This window comes from Rana temporaria, chromosome 3 (assembly GCF_905171775.1).
Source record: "Rana temporaria chromosome 3, aRanTem1.1, whole genome shotgun sequence".
Classification (NCBI taxonomy): Eukaryota; Metazoa; Chordata; class Amphibia; order Anura; family Ranidae; genus Rana; species Rana temporaria.
In genome coordinates this window covers 375813330-375833435 of record NC_053491.1, presented here as the reverse complement: position 1 = coordinate 375833435, position 20106 = coordinate 375813330, and the positions used below count along the sequence as shown (strand labels likewise).

The window sequence follows — 20106 nt, the reverse complement described above, 5'->3', positions numbered from 1 at the left end:
ATTCCCTCAAGAGTTTTTTTTTTTTTTTGGTAAATAGTGTATTTATGACAGTTTAGTTTATTTAATTTAGTGTTATTTGTATTTATATTGATACAATACCTAGAACCACTCCCTTGCTACATCAATAACTATACAAGACTTCAAAACAAAGGGGGAGAAAAACCACTAGGTCGAACTTGAAAGGCAAGTTGGATCACAATATGTATATACGATCAAAAATTGTATTTATAGACAAAGATATAAACCAAAAAATATATATAGAACGATACCAGCTAAAAACATGTTTTCATATATACAAGGAGTAAGGCAGGGGTGCCCAACCAGTGGCCCGGGGGCCACATGTGGCCTGCGGAGCCTTCTGATGTGGCCCATGACCTCCTTCTCTGGGATGGAATACAATAGAATAGAATACTGTTATTAAAGCGGGAGTTCACCCGAATTTTTTTTTTTAACATTAGATTGAGGCTCATTTTGTCAAGGGGAATCGGCTAGTTGTTTTAAAAACTAAGCAGTACTTACCGTTTTAGAGAGCGATCTTCTCCGCCGCTTCCGGGTATGGTCTTCGGGACTGGGCGTTCCTATTTGATTGACAGTCTTCCGACAGGCTTCCGACGGTCGCATCTATCGCGTCACGAGTAGCCGAAAGAAGCCGAACGTCGGTGCGGCTCTATACGGCGCCTGCGCACCGACGTTCGGCTACTTTCGGAAAATCGTGACGCGATAGATGCGACCGTCGGAAGCCTGTCGGAAGACTGTCAATCAAATAGGAACGCCCAGTCCCGCAGCCCATACCCGGAAGCGGCGGAGAAGATCGCTCTCTAAAACGGTAAGTACTGCTTCGATTTTAAAAAAACTACCCGATTCCCCTTCACAAAATGAGCATCAATCTAATGTTAAAAATTAACATTTCCAGGTGAACCTCCACATTAAGTGTAAGTTTATTACTAAAATCACAGGGGCAGATCCACAAAGATCTGCCCCGGCGCAGCGTATCTGAGATACGCTACGCCGCCGTAACTTACTTCTATTTGGTTCGAATCCTGAAAGAATTTGCGCCGTAAGTTACGGCGGCGTAGTCTATCTCTCGCGGCGTAACTGTGCGTAATTCAAATCGGGGGCGTGTTTCATTTAAATGAAGCGTGTCCCCGCGCCAAACGAACTGCGCATGCGCCGTCCCTAAAATTTCCCGCCGTGCATTGCGCTAAATGACGTCGCAAGGACGTCATTGTTTTGACTTGGACGTAAATTACGTCCATCCCGATTCACGGACGACTTACGCAAACAAATTTTTTTTTTTAATTATACGCGGGAACGACGGCCATACTTAACATTGAGTAAGCCACCAAATTAAGTATATGCCGAAAAAAGCCGACTAGAGACGACGTAAAAAAGCTCTTCAAAAGGTTGGGCACCCCTGGAGTAAGGCCACTGTTGTTGCGGTTACATGATTTTAGGTAAGTGAGCCCCTGTGCGTCAATTCGTTTCACTAGTCCACTTCTTCAGGAAACACAAAGGGGAAAAGAAAAGAAAAGGAACAGGTCTCACTGTACAAACAGATATTTTTTCATACATTAGAATTATGTTTCATTGCATATATTCAAACGGGGACCAATAACATTATTGATGCATTGAGCATAATATACATCATAACCAAATACATATATACTATATATATGGAATCCAGAAGCTCTTACAAAGTATGAGCCAGGAAATAATGGATATATCTTGGATTGCTTTAACATGGGTCTGTAATTCACAATATATCCCAGGAGATCTGGAAGAACTATTTACAGGTTGTTGATTCTGAACTCAACAGGTTAATTGAAAGAGTGACTCATTCAATGTGGGAACACAGACTGTTAGGTGTTAATGTCGTCTGTTGTGATGTAAATGAATCTAGTATGGCTTCTGAAGTATCTTCCATTGTGTGGTGCTAATTGACCCTGTATTGTGTGAAGGGCTATTGATGATAAATGTGTATTGCAAGTTAACAGACAGTCTAAAGGTCAGATGTCTGACTTATCAGCTGTAGTTAATTAGCTCATGTAAATTATGTCTACTAAGATAATGTGTATTGTATAGCAGGTGATAGGAGGCGGGATGTCTACCTTGAGGGGTCATGTCTCGGAGTCACCTTGTCTGGGTAAATGATTAATTAGCTCAAGTAAATTATGTCAGAGTTGGTGTCAGAATGTCTGACTAAAAGATGTGTATTGAGGGGGCTCGTTAGGAACCACTGTATAATGTTGTGGGTGGAGTTGGGTCATTGTTCATTTGATTACTGCAGTATTCTTTTTGTGTATATAAGAGCCCGCTGTCTCAGTAAAGATTGTCAGACCTGCTTGAACTTCATAGAGAGCTGTGTGTGTCTCCTTAATGGGGGAATTTGTATGGGTCGTGTTCACCGGATTGAGGAGTGTCGATAGCTGTCTTGGGTCGGGAATAGAATATCTTAAACATCATTAACCCCTGTCCCATTTGGGGTTCTGTTACATATATATATAAATATATATAAATATATATATATATATATATATATATATATATATATATATATATATATATATATATATATATACATATATATATATATATATATAGATATACAGTCCTGATCAAAAGTTTAAGATCACTTGAAAAATTGCAAAAAATCATATTTTACATTGTTGGATCTTAACAAGGTTCCAAGTAGAGCTTCAACATGCAACAAGAAGAAATGAGAGTGAGACAAAACATTTTTTGAGCATTCAATTTAATGAAAACAACGAATAAACTGAAACAGGCTGTCGGAGGTCGCAAAGGGGATGATTTCCCCTTTCTACGTTGTGGCAGCCACTCCGGCGCTGCGGCGCCAGCTCTACCCCGGTCCCCGCATGCAATTAAATGACATCTCCAGGGAATCGGATCTGCGGCTGCCTGACCAAGTGAGCTGTGGTATGTGAAACGGATTGTACATACACATACACAGAGCATCAAGGTCTCCCCCTCCTCAATGTTCCTCCTGTCACCCCAATGTCCCTCCACTTACCCCTAATGCCTCTCCTCTACTTCCACTTATCACTAATGCCTCTCCTCCCACTTATTCCAAATGCCCCTCCTCTCCTCTCACTTATCCCAAATGCCTCTCCTCTCACCAATCCCTAATGCCCCTCCTCTCCTCCCACTAATCACTAATGCCCTCCTCTCCTTCCACTTATCCCTAATGCCCCCCTCTCCTCCCACTTATCTCTAATGCCTCTCCTCCCCTCCCACCTATCCCTAATGCCCCTCCTCTCCTCCCACTTATCCCTAATGCCTCTCCTCTCCTCCCACTTATCCCTAATGCCTCTCCAGTCCTCCCACTTATCCCTAATGTCCCTCCTCTCCTCTAACTTATCCCAAATGTCCCTCCCCTCCTCCCACTTATCCTCAATGTCCCTCCCCTCCTCCACCCAATATCCCTCCTGTCCCCTCACTCATCCTCAATGTCCCTCCCATCCCTCCAATTACCCTCCTGTCCCCTCGATGTCCCTCCTGTCCCCCCACTTATCCCTAATGTTCCTCCTGTCCACTCGATGTCCCTCCTGTCCCCTCAATGTCCCTCCTGTCCCCTTGATGTCCCCTCAATGTCCCTCCTGTCCCCTCAATGTCCCTCCTGTCCCCTCACTTATCCTTAATGTCCCTTCCATCCCTCCTGTCCCCCCACTTATCCACAATGTCCCTCCTGTTCCCCCAATGTTCCTCTGTCCCCCCACTTATCCCCATTATCCCACTTATCCTAAATGTTTCTTCTCCCCTCTTACTTATTCAAAATGTCCCTCCCCCCCCCCCCCCACTTATCCACAATACCCCTCCTCTCCTTTCACTTATCCCCAATGTCCCTCCTGTCCCGCAACTTATCCCAAATGTCCCCCCTGTCCTCCCACGTATCCCAAATGTTTCTCCTCTCCTCTCATGTATCCCAAGTAGTCCCTCTCTCCCCAATTGTCCCAAACATCCCCCCAACTGCAGCACAAAGTGGATATACAGGGGATTCGATTCACTGAAAACCTGTGGAGGGAAATCATTTATTGACGACTGTTGCGTGTGTGCGCATGTGAGTGTCGGTGGGGGCGGTCGGAAAAATGCACCTTTGCCTGAGTTGGCAAAAATCCTTGCACTGGCCCTGATTCTGAGACATTTCTGGACACAGAGATATTGGGGTGTATTTTTAAAAAAAAGGACATCTAAGCTTGCTGTATTAATATACATAACGTTTATCCTCAACGTTCAGCCGTGTTTGGCAGCCAGGAGGGTTCAGGCAGGGCTGTGTTGTGGTTAAAGTGAATTATAGGAGATGTAATCACATTAGGCCCAGGGCATTGAGTCTGAGCAGATTAAATACTTGTAATGTCATTTGGCAGATGACGGTCTCTTAATCTTTCACCTTATATAAATTCTGCTGCCAGGCGCAGTCTGGTTTCCCGATGTCGCTCAGTCATGGGTCAAGTGGCTTCTATGCCACATAGAGGTGGTGCCTACGTCCTGGAACTGCATGAATGGTATAGGTAATTTTTTGTATACATTTTGTCTGGTGTTTGTAAACTTTGATAACAAAGCCGAATTGAAGATGGCAGATGAGGGATGTATCTTCTACACAGACGTTTATAATAGGAAAAGAGTGTAACTACACATTTTGGGGCTACAGGCACAGGAGTCCTAAAAAATGCCTGGCTACACAGTAAGTTTTGCAGATACCAATAGGATTTGGCAAAAAACATATTTAATATCTCTAGAGGGCCTGCCTTTGCTATAAAGATTGGAGCGGCAGGGCAGCCCTTAAAGTCTAAGCAAACCCTAATAATTCCCTTTAGTTCTGTTAAATTTTCTAATGAAAGCTTTTTTATATCTGTTTGTTAAGTGCAAAAAAACTTGATTCTACTGGAAATCCAGTGAGCACTGAGCAGTGAGTGTTTCCAGTTCTCTTTATGCTTCTGTATGTCTCTGTGTCTCTCTATGTAGGGTATGCCCACCCTATGTTATGGAGATGAACCTCTACTGAACTTCTTAATTGTTAACAGAAAACATCTTCATTTGTGTCACTGTGTCCCTTTTTAGTACTGACTTAACATTAACTGATAATTAATCATATTTATTATTAATATAATTAATAAGTATTAACTGTTAAGTTTAATTCTTTATGCATATATGTGGGTGGGATCTCAAATAGGGCAGCATAATTTCTGTCTGTATTTTGAGTGTTTATAATGTTTATCAAGATGCTCTTTCTTTCTTCCAACAAAAAATGTTGTATACTTGAGCTTTCTTGCTGTCAGGCCTGCTTTTTGCTCAATACAAGTCACTGGAACTACCAAATGTAACGCTCCAGTCACATTTGCACAACTCCTAAGTCCTGCAACTTTGGAGTGCAACTTTGGTGCAACTTTGACACAACTTTGGATTTGTGCGACTTGGATGTGACTTTTTGTCCCTCGGCAAAGTCGGACTTACTGTTGCACCACTGTTGGTTGTAAAATATTCAGGTACAACTTTCATGCAATTTTTGAGGGCAAACTTTGACATCTATGACACTCAAGTTGCAGGACCAAAGTAGTGCATTAACTACGTTGAAGTTGCTGCAACTTATTTGAATGGCTATCATTGGAAAACGTGGGGTATGACTTGTCAAGCAACTTTGAGATCCAAAGTGGAATGACAAGTTGCACAAGTGTGAATGGGGTGTTAAACAGCTTTGCCCGTATCGTAGGGCCGGAAGTGGGTGCAGATACCTGTCTGTAGACAGGTATCTGCACCCCCCTCCCCCCTGAAAGGTGTCAAATGTGACACCGGAGGGGGGGAGGGTGCCGATCAGCGGGACTCCACTTTAGAGTGGAGATCCGCTTTAACTGAAGGTCATAAGGAAGTCAGATGAAGTCAGAATGATTACAGAAGGGGGTTTGATACAAGTCAGAAGAAAATCAGAATGTGATCAGAAAGGAGGTCCGCTACAAGTCAAAAGGAAATCAGAATGTGGTCAGAAGGAGGTCCGCTACAAGTCAAAAGGAAATCAGAATGTGGTCAGAAGGAGGTCAGATACAAGTCAAAAGGAATCAGAATGTGGTCAGAAGGAGGTCTAATGCAAGTCAGAATGAGGTCAGAAGGAGGTAAAATGCAAGTCAGAATGAGGTCAGATACAAATCAGAATTAGATCAGAATGTGGCTAGAAGAAAGTCAGATGTAAGTCACAATGAAGTCAGAAAGGTATCAGATATAAGTCAGAAGGCTATCAGAATTTGGTCAGAATGATGGCTACACCGAGCTGAGGACATCAGACAAATGGAAGATCTGACCATCTCAACTAAAGGTACACATGATTAAGTTCAGGACCACCTGGTATTACTGGTAGGAGTTCCCCTGCCACTAGGGATGAGCTTCGAGTTCGAGTCGAACTCATGTTCGACTCGAACATTGCCTGTTCGCCTGTTCAGCGAACAACGAACAATTAGGGGTGTTCGCGGCAAATTCTAAAAGCCGCGGAAACACCCTGTTAAAGTCTGTAGGAGAAATCTAAAGTGCTAATTTTAAAGGCTAATATGCAATTTATTGTCCTAAAAAGTGTTTGGGGACCTGGGTCCTGTCCCAGGGGACCTGTATCAATGCAAAGAAAAGTTTTAAAAACAGCTGTTTTTTCGGGAGCAGTGAATTTAATAATGCTAAAAGTGAAACAATAAAAGTGAAATATTACTTTAAATTTCGTACCTAGGGGGGTGTAAAGTTATGTGAAATATCGCATGTTTCCCGTACATAGAACTGTCTCTGCACAAAGTGTCATTTCTGAAAGGAAAAAAAGTCTTTTAAAACCGGACTTGCGGCAATAATGAATTGTCAGCTCTGGCAATTCAGAGGATTCATTCATTAAAAAAAAAAAAATAGCGTGGGGGTCCCCCCAAATTCCATTACCAGGCCCTTCAGGTCTGGTATGGATATTAAGGGGAACCCCGCCGTCAATTTAAAAAAAATTACGTGGGGTTCCCCCAAATATCCATTCCAGACCCTTCAGGTCTGGTGTGGATTTTAAGGGGAACTCCACCACAAATTAAAAAAAAATGGCGTGGAGTTCCCCCAAAAATCCACACCAGACAACTTATCCGAGCACGTTAAACTGGTCGGCCGCAGAAAAGAAGGGGGGACAGAGTGCACCCCCCTCTCCTGAACCGTACCAGGCCACATGCCCTCAACCATGTTGATGGGGACAAGGGCCTCATCCCCACAACCCTTGCCCGGTAGTTGTGGGGGTCTGCAGGCGGGGGGCTCATCAGAATCTGGAAGACCCCTTTAACAAAGGGGACCCCCAGATCCTGCCCCCCTATGTGAATTGGTAATGGGGTACATTGTACCCCTACCATTTCACGAAGGAAGTGTAAATAGTTGGAAAAAACACACACACACACCGTAGAAAAAAGTCCTTTATTAATAAAAAAATTTTTTTTAAAAATCCAGCGGTGGTAATCCACTCGGTCCCAGTTCCCTGCTCCAACGTTGTCTGTATCCAGCGACGGGTGATCTCCGGTCCAGCGATGAGAAGATCCATCCATCCAAAGCGCAGCCATGCCGACCTCCTCTCTCCGCCGGACACAGCCCAGCGGAATGACACGGCTGGAGCTTTGACATTTCTATAGGGGAGGCGGAGCCACCCGTCACGCGACCCCGCCCGTCTGACGCAAGGGGGAAGACTGGGCTTTCCCAGTGACATAGCAGAGGGTGCGTGGGCACGTGACGGGTGGCCCGGGCTCCCCTATATAAGAAATGTCATAGCTCCAGCTACGCTCTGGATGGATGGATCTTCTCATCGCTGGACCGGAGATCACCCATCGCTGGATACAGACAACGTTGGAGCAGGGAGCTGGGACTGAATAGATTACCACCGCTGGATTTTTTTTCTTATTAATAAAGGACTTTTTTCTACGGTGTGTGTGTGTGTGTTTTTTCCAACTATTTACACTTCCTTAGTGAATTGGTAGAGGTACAATGTACCCCTTTACCAATTCACATAGGGGGGGCAGGATCTGGGGCTCCCCTTTGTTAAAGGGGTCCTCCAGATTCTGATAAGCCCCCCGCCCGCAGACCCCCACAACCACCGGGCAAGGGTTGTGGGGATGAGGCCCTTGTCCCCATCAACATGGGGACATCCTCCCCATGTTGAGGGCATGTGGCCTGGTACGGTTCAGGAGAGGGGGGGCCGCACTCTGTCCCCTCCTCTTTTCTGCAGCAGGCCAGGTTAACGTGCTCGGATAAGGGGTCTGATGTGAATTTTTGGGGGAGCTCCACGCCATTTTTTTTTAAATTTGGGGTGGAGTTCCCCTTAAAATCCACACCAGACCTGAAGGGTCTGGAATGGATATTTGGGGGGAACCCCACGTCATTTTTTTTTAATTGACGGTGGGGTTCCCCTTGATATCCATAACAGACCTGAAGGACCTGGAAATGGAATTTTGGGGGACCCCCACGCTATTTTTTTTTTATTTTATGAATGAATCCTCTCTGAATTGCCAGAGCCGACAATTCATTATTGCCGCAAGTCCGGTTTTAAAAGACTTTTTTTCCTTTCAGAAATGAAACTTTGTGCAGAGACAGTTCTATGTACGGGAAACATGCGCTTTTTCACATGCTAACTTTACACCCCCCCCCCCCTAGGTACGAAATTGAAAGTAATATTTCACTTTTATTGTTTCACTTTTAGCATTATTAAATTCACTGCTCCCGAAAAAACGTCCGTTTTTAAAACTTTTTTTTGCATTGATACATGTCCCCTGGGACAGGACCCAGGTCCCCAAACACTTTTTAGGACAATAACTTGCATATTAGCCTTTAAAATTAGCACTTTAGATTTAAAATGTTCGAGTACCATAGACTTTAACAGGGTTCTAAAGTTCACACGAACATTTGGTGTGTTCGCAAGTTCTGGTGCGAACCGAACAGGGGGGTGTTCGGCTCATCCTTACCTGCCACAGATACAATTTAAATTGCTGCTCCCAGGGTGAAATCTTCAATTTCTGAGTACTCACCTTTGGTGACGGGGGCAGGGTTTGGACTTTATATGACAATGCCTTGTCTACTTTTGGCACTCCTCTTGGCATGGGGGGATGGATTTTCTACCTGGCAGTACTTTGCCTCTTTCTTCCCTCCATACCCTCTCCTATTCTCTGTCTCTCTTTTACTCTGTATTAGGGGTGCTAACCCCACCCCCACGGACCAGTTGAAAACACCTATTGACCCACTTCTCTTTAATATGTGTGAGGATGAGTTTTCCCCCCCATCCTCTTGGCATGGGGGGATGGATTTCCTACCTGGCAGTACTTTGCCCGTTTCTTCCCTCCATACCCTCTCCTATTCTCTGTCTCTCTTTTTACTCTGTATTAGGGGTGCTAAGCCCACCCCCACGGACCAGTTGAAAACACCTATTGACCCACTTCTCTTTAATATGTGTGAGGATGAGTTTTTCCCCATTCTCGCTTCAGAGTTCAGCCCCTTATATATAAAAGTAAGAATCTGTAATTTTGTTACCCATGTCTTTTCTATATCTCTGAAACTGATATTGTTACTGTTCGATGTACCTGGAAGCCTACTGTACCATGCTTGTCTGTTACCATGATGCCTTGTTTATATTTACTGTTTTGTAATGCATTTTGACCATCTGTATTCAGATCCTAAATATTTTTACACTTCCAGTCTTTGTGTATTGTACGTGTATACATGGATTCACCTGTACTATAAACTACCTAATTTTTTAGCAAAATTAAGAAAGCATAAAAATGTATTCAGAAGGAGGCCAGATGCAACAGTCAGAAAGGAGTCAGACACAAGTCAGTAGGAGATCAGAATGTGCTCAGAAGGAGGTCAGATACACGTCAGAATGAGATCAGAAAGGGGTCAGAATCAAGTCAGAAGGATATCAAAATGTGTTCAGAAGGATGTCAGATGCAAGCCAGAATGAAATCAGGTCAGAATCAAGTCAATAGGAGATCAGAATGTGCTCAGAAGAAGGTCAGATGCAAGTCAGAAACAGAGCAGAAAGGGGTCAGAATCCAGTCAGAAGGAAATCCACATGTGCTCAGATGGAGGTTAGATGCAAGCCTGAATGGGATCAGAAAGAGGTCTGATATAAGTAAGATGGAGATCAGAATGTGGTCAGAAGGAGGTCAGATGCAAGTCAGAATCAGGCCAGAAGGGGGTCAGATACAAGTAAGAAGGAGATAAGAAAGGGGTCAGATACAAGTAAGAAGGACATCAGAAAGGGGTCAGATACAAGTAAGAAGGAGATCAGAAAGGGGTCAGATACAAGTAAGAAGGGGATCAGAAAGGGGCCAGATACAAGTAAGAAGGAGATCAGAAAGGGGTCAGATACAAGTAAGAAGGAGACCAGAAAGGGGTCAGACACAAGTAAAAAGGAGATCAGAAAGGGGTCAGATACAAGTCAGAAGGAGACCAGAAAGGGGTCAGACACAAGTAAGAAGGAGATCAGAAAGGGGTCAGATACAAGTAAGAAGGAGATCAGAAAGGGGTCAGATACAAGTAAGAGGGAGATCAGAAAGGGGTCAGATACAAGTAAGAAGGAGATCAGAAAGGGGTCAGATACAAGTAAGAAGAAGATCAGAAAGGGGTCAGATACAAGTAAGAGGGAGATCAGAAAGGGGTCAGATACAAGTAAGAAGGAGATCAGAAAGGGGTCAGATACAAGTAAGAAGGAGACCAGAAAGGGGTCAGATACAAGTAAGAAGGAGATCAGAAAGGGGTCAGATACAAGTAAGAAGGAGATCAGAAAGGGGTCAGATACAAGTAAGAAGGAGACCAGAAAGGGGTCAGACACAAGTAAGAAGGAGACCAGAAAGGGGTCAGACACAAGTAAGAAGGAGATCAGAAAGGGGTCAGATACAAGTAAGAAGGAGATCAGAAAGGGGTCAGATACAAGTAAGAAGGAGATCAGAAAGGGGTCAGATACAAGTAAGAAGGAGATCAGAAAGGGGTCAGATACAAGTAAGAAGGAGATCAGAAAGGGGTCAGATACAAGTAAGAAGGAGATCAGAAAGGGGTCAGATACAAGTAAGAAGGAGATCAGAAAGGGGTCAGATACAAGTAAGAAGAAGATCAGAAAGGGGTCAGATACAAGTAAGAGGGAGATCAGAAAGGGGTCAGATACAAGTAAGAAGGAGATCAGAAAGGGGTCAGATACAAGTAAGAAGGAGACCAGAAAGGGGTCAGATACAAGTAAGAAGGAGATCAGAAAGGGGTCAGATACAAGTAAGAAGGAGATCAGAAAGGGGTCAGATACAAGTAAGAAGGAGACCAGAAAGGGGTCAGACACAAGTAAGAAGGAGACCAGAAAGGGGTCAGACACAAGTAAGAAGGAGATCAGAAAGGGGTCAGATACAAGTAAGAAGGAGATCAGAAAGGGGTCAGATACAAGTAAGAAGGAGATCAGAAAGGGGTCAGATACAAGTAAGAAGGAGATCAGAAAGGGGTCAGATACAAGTAAGAAGGAGATCAGAAAGGGGTCAGATACAAGTAAGAAGGGGATCAGAAAGGGGTCAGATACAAGTAAGAAGGAGATCAGAAAGGGGTCAGATACAAGTAAGAAGGAGATCATAAAGGGGTCAGATACAAGTAAGAAGGGGATCAGAAAGGGGTCAGATACAAGTAAGAAGGAGATCAGAAAGGGGTCAGATACAAGTAAGAAGGAGATCAGTATGTGGTCAGAAGACTGTCAGATACAAATCCGAATGAGATCAGAAAGGGGTCAGATACAAGTAAGAAGGAACTTAGAATGTGTTCAGAAGGAGGTCAGATGCAAGTTGGAATGGAGTCAGATACAAGTAAGAAGGAAATCAGAATGTGGTCATAAGGAGGTGTAGATAAGAAGCACGTGTGAAAGAACTCCAAGATGGCTGGAACTGATCCCAAATAGGTAGTCCGTTATAAGGCTGTAGAAAGAAATTCACAGAAGAAGAGAACTGGATGAAATAGACAACATCTTTGTTGGTGTGGTTGATTTAGGTGTGGTTGATTGCTACGTGTAGTAAATTCCAGCTCAGCAGGTAAATTCTATCCATAGTGATCACAAATCACTAAAATCAATCAGAATTTAGTAATTGAGGTTACATATACATTAGGGTCCATTCACAATTCTGTGTTGCAGTAACATAATATATGTTGCTGCATGCCAGTGTCATTCATTTTGAACCGCACCCCAATGCAACGCATCCCAAAGGCAACACACTTGCCTTGTAGCATGCAGCAATGCACGGCAACATGGTGCGATGTATTAAAAATAGGGACTTGTACATCTTTAAGCACATTAGAGGTGCATTATCTGCATGTGTGAATGCACTACAAAGCTGGAAGAATTTAAGCTCAGGTAAAGTGTTAAAGTATATATAAAGCCTTTATATTTTAGTTTGGATAGAGTGGGGGAGGGTTAAAACTACTATGAGTTTTTTGCAATCTTGATATCAGTGTTTTATTAAGGAGATTTCCCTTCACTTCCTGTCCTGTAGACTCAACAGGAAGTGAGAGGATATCATTGAAATTTGAGGGAAGTCCCCACTTTGACAGTCGTCATGGAAAGATGACTCAATTGGAAGATTTCCCCTCTGTTTATGTTCTGGTGGCGAGTCCAACTTTTGGATTCACCCTCATACCCAGTGAAATTGATGTTTAGGACAATAAAATAGTAAATCTCCCTAATGGGACATTGACAGCAATAAAAACCTGACAGGTGTTCTCACTCTTCTCCACTCTATCCATATCTTATACTTTAAAGTGGTTGTAAAACGCTGACATGAAATATGAACAAAGCATATCCTTCTGTGTGCCTGTCTCAGTCCAGAGCACTAAGTGTAATTTCTGTCTGCTGCCTCATTCCTTTGCTAGCAACATGAGTCACTTTTGACAGGTTTTCCTGTCAAAAGAGAAAAAAGGTAACAGAGTATGCTCCTGTGATTGACAGCCTCAGCTTTGTTCCTGTGTGCTATGTGAAGGTGTGTGTCCCTTTCCTTCAATCAGCTCTCAGAGTTCCCCTCACTGAGCTTTATAGAGTGTAACTTAAGCTCCTCACCCCCGGCTTTCTGAAAACTCAGACAAGCTGTATAAATTATGCACGTCTGTATACATTCTGCATGGTTGTAGAGAAGAGGTCGCTGCAGATAAACAGGTACAAATTATGTAGGGGGATTTGTTTAATCTCTGTGTATTACCTGAGGCTAGTCACTTCATTGAGTATATGTAAAGGTTTACAACTACTATAAGACCAGAGGCGATTCAGTTCGCATGCGTTGCGCTATACAAGTCATTCATTCATTCATTCATTCAAGACTAGGGTAAACCAATATGGTATTGGTTATATGGACAGGAAACTCCCCCCGTGAGATCACCCTAAGGAATTAATGGTTTGGCCTCCTCCAGCAATGTCCCTAATGTAAAATGAAACAATAACATGGTTTGGTGGTCAGTCCTACTGATAATGGTCCCAACATGCGGGTAAGGGTGTGGTCAGAGAGAACTCCTGTGGAGCCCATGTGGGATCTCTTCTGCATTCCAGGCAATGAAATATTAGTTTTGGCTTGACTGGCAAACAGCAGGGTGAGTTATATTTTACACTTACTAGAAATTAGGAACTACATTTTTACATGTGTTAACACCATCATGTGTTAAAGCATAAGGCCCCTTTCACACTGGGCATGTGAGGTGCGGTGGCGGTATAGCTGCGCGATACCGTTGTATTTATCGCAATATTCGGCCGCTAGCGGTGCAGTTTTAACCCCCGCTAGCGGACGAAAAAGGGTTAATACCGCCGACAATGCGCCTATGCAGAGGCGCATTGCTGGCGGTATTACCGCGGTTTCCCATTGATTTCAATGGGAAGGAGCGGTATAGGAGCGGTCAACACCCCGCTCCTATACCGCTCCAAAGATGCTGCTTGCAGGAGATTTTTTTTCCTCCTGCCAGCGCATCGCTTCAGTGTGAAAGCCCTCGGGATTATTTCAGGCTCTATTTATGCGCTATTTTTATCGCTAAAATGCCTGAAGTACGCCTCAGTGTGAAAGGGGCCTAAGTGCATCCAAACCAAAAAGCTGAAAAATCAGCACACTTGAAATAACTTACAGTCAGTAGGATGTGTCCCTTGTGCTGATTAGTAGATGATTTTGTTAGTAGAAATCCTCCTCCATCCATGTTTCCCCACCACTATGCCACATTAATCTTCCAGTGCAGTAAAAAAACTTTGGGAATGTGCTCGCCCTTTCCGTCCAGCTCTGACATTTATAGAAGCCGTTCTATAGCTTCTGTCAATGAAGGATGGGCAGATGATTAATAGCTCCACCCCCTCTATTCATAAATCATGTTTCATTCATAGAAGCTGTAGTACAGCTTCTATGAATGGAGCAGCTGGGCAGAAAGGGCAGGCGTAGTTAAGCTCTCTTGATGACAGCCTGTAACAGTCCCTTAGCTCTATAAGCCCCCGCCACATTACGGCATTACGGCAGCAAGAAGGGGGGGGGGGCATGAACGAAAGAGGATTTCTCCTACCAGAAGAGGCATCAGCACAAGGAAAACACCTACTGACTCCAAGTTACGTCCATTGTGCTGATCTTTATTTTATTTTAACTGCACTTAGGCTATGAAGAAATATCTTTTACAGGGAATCTATAATGGTTTTAGGCTGTTTTTACTTTAGTCTTTTTTAGATTTAAAACCTTTTTTGGGTTTTGTATTTTAGTTTACATAATACATTATATAGCCAAACGTTCATTGACACCGGTCCATGACAGCAGTTTGAGCTCCGAAAACATGGGCAATATTATGGTGATGGCTGTACTTCGGAGCTCCATCCAAAGTTTTGGAAAGGCCCAGCCAAAGCCCTGACCTGAATTTCATTAAAAATCTGTGGGGCGATCTGAAGAGGGCTGTGCACAGGAGATGCCCTTACAATCTGACAGATTTGGAATGTTTTTAAAAAGAAGAGTGGGCAAATATTGCGAAGTCAAGATGTGCCATGCTTATAGGCTCATACCCAAAAAGACTGAGTGCTGTAATAAAATCAAAAGGTGCTTCAATAAAGTATTTGTTTAAGGGTGTTGTGCACACTTGTGCAACCATATTATTTTATTATTACTAGAGGCCCCCGCCTGGTGAGAAGTCATTTTCGGCCCCTCACCCCGTTTCTCAACTCGCTGGCTGCATGGGAGAAGAGGTAAGAAGTCAGAACCCCCGCTTCTCACTTTAATATGTAAGATGTCATTAAAGCAGCAGAACACCCCCTCCCCCAGCTTCTCAACTTTAACCTTTAATGTTTAATGTGACATGTCACTGTCGGCAGCGCCCCCCCCCCGCTTCTCAACTTTAACCACTTCCCGACGGCCGTACGAATATGTGCAGCCGCAGGGTGGTTCTAAATCTCTGACAGGACGCATATATGCGTCCTCCGCTCTTCCAGGCCACTAGAGGGCGCGCGAGCGCCGCCGGCGGCGCGCGCGTGCCCGCCGCATTCCTGAGATACCGATGCGCATGTCCGCCAGGCACTCGCGATCGGCGGCTACAGGGACAAGACGTGGAGCTCTGTGTGTAAACACAGAGATCCACGTCCTGTCAGGGAGACAGGAGACCGATGCTGTGTCCCTTGTACATAGGGACACAGCATCGGTCACCTCCCCCAGTCACCCCCCTCCCCCCACAGTTAGAACACACCCAGGGAATACATTAACCCCTTCCATGCCCCCCTAGTGTTAACCCCTTCACTGCCAGTCACATTTATACAGTAATCAGTGCATTTTTATAGCACTGATCGCAGTATAAATGTGAATGGCGCCAAAAATGTGTCAAAAGTGTCCGATGTGTCCGCCATAACGTCGCAGCTCGCCGCCATTACTAGTAAAAAAAATTAATCGCTCTTTTTTTGTTTATGGCGCAAAAAAAGGTGATCAAAAAAGAGGTGATACCACCAAAAGAAAGCTCTATTTGTGGGGAAAAAAGGACGCCAATTTTGTTTGGGAGCCACGTCGCATGACCGCACAATTGTCAGTTAAAGCGACGCAGTGCCAGAAGCTGAAATTTCACCTGGTCAGGAAGGGGGATACGTGCCCAGTAAGGAAGTGGTTAATGTGACATGCCATTTTTTGCTTAGGGCCCCAGGGAGGTCAGGATCGGCACTGTCCACTGTACATGCAATCTTTGTTTAACAAAATAAAAGGATTCCCAGTGCTGGATCAGCTTTAAGGGCCCTTTCACACCAGCGGACCGTATGTCCGTTTTTTTCATCCATCCGTTTATGGATAAAAAATGGACATACATGTATCCCTATGGGATAGCGGGTGTCAGCGGATGAACATCCGCTGACACCCAATTTCATCGGTGTCCGCTATGCTCCGATTCTGCAGATGGAGGAAAATCCTATTTTTCCATCCGTCTGCAGAGCGGATGTTAACCCATAGAACACAAACACTGCCAGACCCTCTATTAGAGCCTGGCATAGCACACTGCATTAGTCTTTTTATATAAAAAAAGCATTTTAAATACCTATTTAGAATGTTCTTCAGGCCGGTCACATGACTTGTGGCCGCTGTCTACATCCGATATATGGCTTCTGCAGGAGGGGGCGGAGATCTCCTTCTGATAACAGCTGGGGAGATCACATGGCCGCTCAGCCTCTCCTGCAGTAGCCCTGGAAACCGGCCGAGAGTCGCGTGACCGGCATGAAGATCGTGCTAAATCAGTATTTACAATGCTCGTTTTTTTTATAAAAGACTAATGCAGTGTCCTATGCCAGGCTATAAGAGAGGGGCTGGCAGGGACCATTTAGAATTTTTTATTTTACTAATAGCATCGGGGGGTGGGGGCAGAGGCAAGGACACACAGACACAGAGATGACAGGCAGAGAGGAGGGGGTGAGAGAAGAGCTGAGAGCAGGGCTGCGTATGATGGAGGGACACACTCTGTCCACGGTGGTCAGTACAGAGAGGGGGATACAGGAAGTGGCAGGTTCAGGCAGGTTTTTTTTACAGTTTATAGGGGGGAAGATTACTATGGCCCGGATTCAGGTACCTTCGCGCCTAGTTACGGCGGCGCAGCGTATTGTATTTACGCTACGCCAACGCAACTTACAGGAGCAAGTGCAGTTTTCACAAAGCACTTGCTCCGTAAGTTGCGGCGGCATAGCGTAAATGGGGCCGGCGTAAGCCCGCGTAATTCAAATGTGGAAGGGGGGGCGTGTTTTATGCTAATGTGTGATGACCTGACGTGATTGACGTGTTTTATGAACAGCGCATGCGCCGTCCGTGTACATATCCCAGTCTGCATTGCTCTCAAGTACGCTGCAACAACGTATTGGTTTCGACGTGTACGTAAATGACGTCCAGCCCTATTCGCGAACGACTTACGCAAACGATGTAAAAAATTCAAAAATCGAAGCGAGATTGACGTTCATACTTAACATTGCGTGCGCCTCATAGAAGCAGGAGCAACGTTACGCCGACAAAGCCTTACGCAAACGACGTAAAAAACTACCGCCGGGCGCACATACGTTTGTGAATCGGCATATCTAGGTAATTTGCATACTCTACGCCGAAAACGACGGGAGCGGCACCTAGCGGCCAGCGTGAGAATGCACCCTAAGATACGACGTCGTAAGAGACTTATGCCAGTCGTATCTTAGGCTAATGTCGGCGTATCTTGCTTTCTAAATACAGAAAGAAGATACGCCGGCGCAGATTTGAATTTACGCGGCGTATCTATAGATACGTTGGCGTAAATTCTTTCTGAATCTACCCCCCGAACTGTGCTGTTTAATCTACTTTTAGGGACCAGGAAATCTTTTATTTTTATTTTGGGTTAACAAACACTTTAGGAGTCATTGCCACAGTAGAGGCCCGTCTTGAGGCTCTCCTTGTCTGATTGAACCTTCTGGCTGAGCCATATAGTAAAAAAGGAATCACTGCAACGAGGAATTCACTTCTGTGCGTACATTTTAGGTTTAGGTTATACAGGTCTACAAACAGGCTTTTGCCAACAGGCTGTAAAGATATGTGAAATTATAAAAAAGAAACCAAAAACTATACTTCCTTGCTAAAAAATTCAAACAATACACAGTGCTTCAAAATAATTGTGCAAATCTTATATATATATATTTTTTTACAATTGATAATAATAAATGAATAAAGAACATATGTACAAATACAGAATGCATCCCTTTAATACTCAATGTAGGCATCTTCAACACTGTATGTTTTTTTTACAGAAAGTTTGTCGATGAATGTCCCAGTGGATTGATCACTCTCCATGAATTTCGTCAGTTTTTCTGTGACATTACAGTGGGAGAAAATTCTTCAGAATATGCAGAGCAGATGTTCCGAGCCCTGGATAACAACGGGGTAAGAGCAGTCCTAGGTTTGCTTTAAAGCCGAACTCTGGGGAAACCATTAAGGCCTACGTTTAGTCAGAGATGAAAAAAACAAAAGTCAGCATCATCCAGGTATAACCTCTTGAAGTCCGGAGAATATCCACTTCCAGACTTCCAAAGAAGGTGCTCTTGATAAGTACCGTATTTATCGGCGTATACCGCGCACTTTTTTGCCCTGAAAATCAGGGCAAAATCGTGGGTGCGCGGTATACGCCGATACCCGCTTTCCCGTGCCGAGTTTTGAATACTGTGCCGACATATACCGAGCGCAGTACACTTGTGTATTGTCGGGCAGTCTAGGGTCCTCTCGCGCTGACGTCCTGGACGTACAGGACGTCAGTGCGAGAGTAGCCGAGCCTGCCCGACAATACACGAGTGTACTGCGCTCTGTATATGTCGGCGAAGTATTCAAACTCGGCACGGGAAACGAGCGGGGAGGACGCGAGGACGCCGCAGAAGGACGCCGGACGCGACGAAGAGGACACCCGAAGCCGCAGATGGACGCCGGACCCGACGAGGCCGCCGATGGACGCCGCGCAAGACACCAAAACTGTAAGTACAAAAAACAATTTTTACACAGGAATTTGGGGCAACTTTAGGGGTGCGCGCTATACGCGGGACCGCGCTATACCCCGATAAATACAGTATCTTAGGCTGGATTCACACCTATGCATTTATAGTGCTTTTTGCATTTTGCAGATATGCCTTACAGAACTTGTTCCATAGGAAACCATTGTAAATGGACAGTAGTGCAAATCTGCAAAATGCAAAAAGCACAAAAAATGCATAGGTGTGAATCCAGCCTAAGAAAGAAACTCAGTTTGCATGAATCCAGGTTGGATTCATGTGAACTGGGTTTGTTTCTAAGATCGTTATCAAGAGCCCCTTCTTTGAAATATACTGTATGTGCCTTGACTACTTTGACAATCATGCTGCTGACTTACAGTACTCACATTGGGTCTGCATATTTACCGATTGGGAAGTTGGTCCTTTTATTTTAAGATTATGTGATCGATTATTGGCTGTTTACTGAATGTACCCTCATTTTCCATCCAAGAGGCAGTGACTTCACCTTGGCTTACTCATTTGCACCTCTACAGGCAGCATATTGAATTCCTGTCTACCCTACTGGCAGATATTACTCTGTAACGGGAGGGCCCCTGGAACCCAGAATCCCTTAGAAAGTATGAGGTACCCTTGCTTCAGCTCCCCATGCACCTCTTGAGTCTAAACCACCCTGTGTCTCTAATAAGGGGCATAGGGTGACTGAGAAAGTATATCTTGGACTACCTAGAATGGGACAGTAATATTTATCCACTATTTACTGTTTGTTGATTCTGAACTCAACAGGTTAATGGAAAGAGGCTCATGTGTTCAACTTCAACCACCTGTCTGCCTGTGTAATGTTAATGAATCCAGACTAACTTCCACTGGCTTGTGGTCAGGGCCGCTGTTAGAAATCATGGGGCCCCGTACAGCGTACCTGACAGAACCCCTTGGTCCCGCCCACAACCCCACCCTTGGCTCCGCCCCTGACCCCATGCTGTCTCGAAATCTTGGGGGAATGGTGGCAGGAGCTGAAACATGTAACATGTTCCAAAAGGAGAACTTTTAATAACCATTATTATTGTAAACTTTTTACACTATCATAAAACAGCAGAGATGTCTTATTTTAGAACTTTTTTGACAACAACTAATAACCG

The 20106-nt window shown here is 44.4% G+C and overlaps 1 protein-coding gene across 1 annotated transcript in view; it reads left to right on the top strand.

Moving 5' to 3' along the window:
* The first annotated feature begins 4432 nt into the window (after positions 1 to 4432).
* The window catches only part of LOC120932824 (guanylyl cyclase inhibitory protein), a 28391-nt gene continuing 12717 nt past the window's right edge, over positions 4433 to 20106 (top strand). Inside the window, exons 1-2 of the mRNA XM_040345578.1 lie at positions 4433 to 4526; positions 18242 to 18374. Coding sequence (XP_040201512.1) covers positions 4459 to 4526; positions 18242 to 18374 — 201 coding nt within the window. The 5' untranslated portion in view covers positions 4433 to 4458. The remainder of the gene's footprint in view (positions 4527 to 18241; positions 18375 to 20106) is intronic.